This window comes from Phalaenopsis equestris, unplaced genomic scaffold, assembly GCF_001263595.1.
Source record: "Phalaenopsis equestris unplaced genomic scaffold, ASM126359v1 Scaffold000258, whole genome shotgun sequence".
In the NCBI taxonomy this organism is placed as follows: Eukaryota; Viridiplantae; Streptophyta; class Magnoliopsida; order Asparagales; family Orchidaceae; genus Phalaenopsis; species Phalaenopsis equestris.
Window position 1 is genome coordinate 811,487 of NW_018164700.1, and position 5,963 is coordinate 817,449.

General features: G+C 36.1%; 1 protein-coding gene across 1 annotated transcript; it reads left to right on the plus strand.

The window, feature by feature from the left end:
* Positions 1–3,022: 3,022 nt before the first annotated feature.
* On the plus strand, positions 3,023–4,040 carry LOC110024529. Its single transcript, XM_020724551.1, has one exon. It carries the CDS (start codon positions 3,241–3,243, stop codon positions 4,021–4,023), a length of 783 nt encoding a protein of 260 aa, XP_020580210.1. The 5' UTR covers positions 3,023–3,240; the 3' UTR covers positions 4,024–4,040.
* Positions 4,041–5,963: the final 1,923 nt, after the last annotated feature.

Genomic DNA, 5,963 nt, shown 5'->3' on the forward strand with positions numbered 1-5,963 from the left:
ATTGGGGCAAGATTTAAAAATTATTATTTATATTAAAACATCATTTGAATCTAATTTAATAAATTTTATTCTATTTTTTTAATTAATACTTATAATTGATTATAAATCGTTATCGCCTTGTAGTCAATTAAGTTTTTTAAAAATACTACTCATCAAATATATATATATATATATATATAATTGATTAGTGGTATTTCGAGCCAAAATGAGCCGAACATGAATCAATAAATCTTTGTTCGTGTTCGGCTCGTTAACTTAGCGAACGAGCCGAACACGAGCTTCTTAGTGAGCCGAACACGAGTTGTTCGCGAACAACGAGCCTTTTTGACAGTCTTATTTACACCAGATACATCATTAGTCAATATACATCTTACAAAACAATGCAGTATTTATAAACAAATGATGCATTCAAACTTCGACAGTTCTAAGCAATGGTTTTCAGTGTTCGGGGTCATTAGTAAAGATGATGATGGGGGTAGGCAGCTAAAGTGCTCGAAATTTATTGCCGGGTCTTCAGTACAAACATTACACATTACGATCATATTTGAGATACGATGTTCGCAATTAAGGGTCATGGACGACTAAAAGACACAATCGACAGTGGTAGATGACGACTAACGAGAGTGGTAGACGGCTAGAGAGCCCAGAAATCATCGTTGGATTTTCAATACAACATTATAAGTTATGACTGTATTTGAGAAATGATATTAGCAAGCAAGGAGTCATCGACGATGACGAGTAGGGACGGTCGGCAGCTATGGAGTCTGAAAGTTATTGTCAGGTCTTTCATCCTGAACATGCTATGGAAGTGAAGAGAGGTGGTCAATTCATAGATCATCAACAAATAATTTCCCCAAATGCCTGATCAGACAATCCATATTGATCTCCCTCAAGCATATCAGATTTTTTAATGATTTGGTGACCTTAACGACCTCAAAATTAAGTGAGTTTAGGCTCGTTGGATTTATCTCATCGAGATGCTGAATTTGAAGTTCATTTGACTATTCAATTGAAGACCCAAAATCTTCAAAAGTTTTTTAATGACTTGATCTTGACTTGATTAATTGGACTCAAATCGAACCAGTTTTGGTATCCTCGGATTCGTCTTGTTGAGACAGTCAACTTGATTATGTAAACTTATTGAAATTTTGGCTCTTAATGATCTTGAGTTTGAATCTGAAATTTTTGATACTTAAAAGTGTCTGAAATTTCATGCTAAATGATAAAGATTTCATAATGTTGCATCAATTTTTTACATGAAAACAAGATCGTTATTATCCTTTAAAAAAAAATAACCAGGAACTTGATCTTATTTGCGAACAACTTGGCCCTGCTCGAAAGTTTTCTTACTGTCTTCAACTAATCATGGAAATTCCTTTAATTTTGGTCAAAATTGTTCGCCTGTCTTTACATTTATCCAGGGTTTTGTTAAACGGCTATAATCTCAACAAATGTCAGGACTTGAAATTCTTCTCCATCGAAAAAAGTATTGTCTATATGACCCTTTCTACTCTTCCAATGCAATTTGGTAAATATTCTAGGAAATGATAGTTACATATATTTAAATTTTATCAAAATAATATGACACATTTTTAATCATTTCTTTTCGATGTTCTTAAGGAATGAAGGAATGGGAGAGAATGGATAAAAGCCACTTATATGAAATAAAATAATACTTAATTTTCTAAAGTAGTAATAGCAAATAATATAACTCATAAGAGGCTTTATTTTATTTAAAATAATAGTCAATTTTCTAAAGTAAAAATAGCAAATAGCATATTGACCCAAATTTTTTTTTTTTTTTTTTACTTATTGGAGTCATTCTACTAGTACACACAATAAAATCTGGCGATTCAATGTTATGAACAATAATATGTTGTGTTTATCTTTTTTTATCTCTTGGGCTCAAATTTTTGATATCGTTTGTACATGTAATGATCTCTCTATTTATAGGAGAGAGAACACAATATAGTGATATAACATCTATGTCTCTGCTTTAATATGAGTTGTACAAGTTATTCTAAATATTTTATATATATGAGCTTATCGTTTGATTCCTCTCTAGCCTTGTTAGTTGAGCAACTATGACTTCGACTTGGTAAGGCGGGTCCGGTAGGCTAGGCTAAGTCGGCGTTGTCGATCGGTTGATATAGTCCCTCAATCTCTGGACGAGAAGCTCCTATTGGTGGAACGAGATTATACAATAGGGTTGAGAGTCAATCACCTTAACTTGATATGTAACACTTGTTTTTTTTCAAAGAGAAGAATTTTCGTGATAAATATAAGATTTTATTGTGTTGTCAATCCCTAATCCTTGTTAAAGATCCTCGAAGGACATCCGTAGGATGGCTGGTGGTATTGGATAACTAAGTATTTCCTCAGGCCGGATCTACTGGAATGTAGGTCTGCCTTTGATTAGTTTTCTTGTAATAGTTGTCCAGAAAGCCTATTGGTCTTGTTTTAGCCCGATTTGTTAAGATTCAAATCAATTAGTCGTTTTTCTATTCTTCTGAGGCCAAGGTTGGCCTTCAACTTTGGCTCAAACGGCTACACACTATCAACCTTTAGCTCTGACTCGGGTCGCTGCATCTGATAGGATAAGAGTGTCATTTGTTCTTCTATCAGTGGATCCTACTTTAACGTACTCTCTTTCTTCTAAACCGTTAAATCTCCTCCGAACCAATGCTGGCATAATTTCAATAGACATTATCATTTCTTGCACTTTCCTAACTAATATGAATCAACATACAAATCAAGATTCAATATGACAATATCCTTGACTAAGTACCCATTTTTTTAAAGAGAAAATTAATTTCATAAATGAATGAAAAAAAACAATATATATAAAAAAAAGGAAATTAGAGTAATCAAAACTCCTCTAATCAATAAAACGAAGCTTCTTATTGTTCTAAGATATAACAATTCTGGTTAATCAAAAAAGGTAGACAAAATAAATAAATAAAAAGTACCCATTGGATAAAGTCAAATTTTTCCTAAAATATTATAAAAAACTTTTCCTTACTATTTCAACCCCACTTACTTTTCAATATTCTTTCCAGGCCATGCGAGCCCCGGCAGCGGCAGAGCTCCCTCCCGCTCGGGAAACTCCGCCACGGCTATTTTTATATTCACAAACACCGCCAACACACGCAAATATAATTATATAACCATTTTTTCCCATCTCTCCTCCCACGAATTAACTTAAACCCCTTCCTGCAACAACCTAAAAGCTTTCCAGAAATGTTCCGCGGTCTCTCCAGCTTCAACCATGTCGACGAGGATCTCTCCAATTCCGCGCCTTCAACACCCAAAAGCTCCAAGAAAACGAAACAGTCCAACAACAACAGCAAGAACCCGTACTCATCCAGAGGCCTGGACAAGTTCACTTCCGTTCTCTCTGATCTCGAAGCTAGAAAAGAGAAGATCATGGCTAAGAAAGGATTAAGCGGGGACGACGGCACCATGGTCCGCTTCATGTATTCCAACTCCCAAGACTGGATCCCAATTGTCGTCCGATTGCGAGAGGAGAACAGGCCCAACAACAACGGCAGCAATCCAGCCAGCCCGAAGAAGGCCGCGCCCGCACAGCCTAACGTCAAGGAGTTGTCGTCACCATCCTCGTTGCCCATGCCGCCGTCGCCGAAGCCGAAGGAGGAGGCTCAGAAGGAGAAGAAGGTTAAGAAGCGCGTGACATGGATTCAGGGAGAAGGTGGGAGAAAGACGGAGGTGCGGTGGAAGTTGAGGCCTTCGTATTATATGCTGGCGGTGATGCTATTGATATTAGTGTGTTTGTTGGTGTTTGGGAGAGTTTTTGCGATTTGTTGTACTGCTGTGTGGTGGTATTTGGTGCCGAATTTTAATGGCACGGATGAGAGTGGGATTACGAGAAAAAGGGCTGGGGGTAAGAATTATGTGAGGAAGATTAGCGATAAGAGAGTTTCTGCCGTCGCCGGCGGCGGAGACGGCGGTGTGCAGGGATTGGCGTCTCCTAGAGCTAATGCTGGTCATAGCAAGAGAGGTTAAAGAATGAATTATGACCTCGGTTTACTTTTTTTCTTTAATGAACATATGGTTTTTGTGTTTTGAATGATTGAATGATTGAATGATCGTGTTATACATGACTTTTAATTTAATTTGGCTTTGATTTCACTGTTTTGTGTGGATGTTGCCTTTTTTCTTACGTGCTCATAATTTGTTTGATTAATTGTAGTAAGCAAAAAAAATATAACGTTTATTATATACGTGAATCACATTAAATTGTTGGGTGTCGTAGTGTCGGCTTAGGCTTAAATGATAAATAATATTTGAGAGGTATAGCTCATATATCAGAATTTGGAGTCTCTTAGCTTATTTGGTGCGGTGGCGTTTTGAAAACTCACCTGATCTGTTTGGGTAAATTGCGTTTTGGCAGCTTATGCGTTTTTAAAATACTGAAAACAGCGTTTTCACATCGCACCTATCTAGGTGCGGTGACAGCTTTCTGGCAACGGCTTGGTTTTTCCAAAAAAAAAAAATAAAAATTTGTAATAACCATCACACCTAACTTATCAGCAGATTATTCAATAAGCTGCAGCTGCGCAAACAGACCCTTAGTCTCTTGGAGTGAAAACGTGCGTCTCTTGGAGATAAGTGGGTTGGGAGAGCAAGGGCGTGTTAGTAATTTTATCCGTGGGTTTTATCTATATATATGATGTTTAACCCTATCAATATGTACAAAACTTCTCTGAAATAATGAAATCATCGCTCTGCTCCCGAGGTGTAGGCACATTGTCGAACCTCGTTAAATCTTTGTGTGTTCATCTAGATTTGTGTCGATTCTTATTTTTCTTCGCCCTAATTTTTCAACAATATTGAATAATTAAAGTGCTATGACTAATGGGCTCAATATTTCCACTTACTGATTTTTTAAAAATAATATATAATAAATTCTAAAGAAGATAATTTTCTCATTTAATTTGCGGGTCACTACTCCACTAACTGTTTTTACCTAAACGTGCGTACTCATTTTAGAAAAAAAAAAAAATCAAAATATATATCAATATCATGTCAATGCAAATATAACATATCATTCCAATTAAAGCCAAATTCAGTGCCGGCCAATCTAAAATAGGTAATTTCATCATCTTAATACCCCGTCATGTGGAGGAAAATCTGGACACTTAATACGTGATAGGCCCACACATGTGAGCTCGATCGCTAAAACAAATAAATGCAATGAGGATAGAGTTCCCATTTCACACTCAGTACAGAGCGTTTACTTAATTAGTAACCACAACCTAATTAAAATATTATTCATGACATCACACAACTTTAATTGAAAGGGAATCTAAATATGTAATTGTTGAACCCACATCAACAATCCATCGTCAGTCGGATCTCACCGATTGGGCTTAGAGGGATCAATAGAGCGAGCATTTAATGGACCTTTATTTTTTGATGATTATCTCTTGTTTCGACCGACTCTTGGATCGGTTGGCTTTCCGATTGGTTGGTACCTTCGGCAGGTGAGCCTAATAGCCCCCCTTGTTGAATTCAATCTTTTAACATGTCTACATATTCTGCTTATTCTATTAGTAATTTTCCCGTTAAAATTTTATATATCACAAAATTTGTATGTATTTACCCATCTAACTCCTATATTTTCATATAATTTACATACAAAACATTCAAATCTTGAATAATACATAAAAAAAATGTAAAACTATTGCTCGTGCTTTTTCTAAGTGATATATATATATTGTTTTCATATATAAATTTATGTTAAAAAAAAAAAACTTTTTGCCACATGGCTATCATGTGTTGCGTCATGATGACGAGGAGTGCATTAAACAAATTTTTTTATTGCTACGCCTTTACGGAGGCTTCCAGAGCACAGGCTCCGGACTACCGTGTCAACTGCACAAACTCAATGCCATAAATCTTTTCTACCAAAGAAAAGGTCAGAGGAGCGTAGAAAGAGTGGT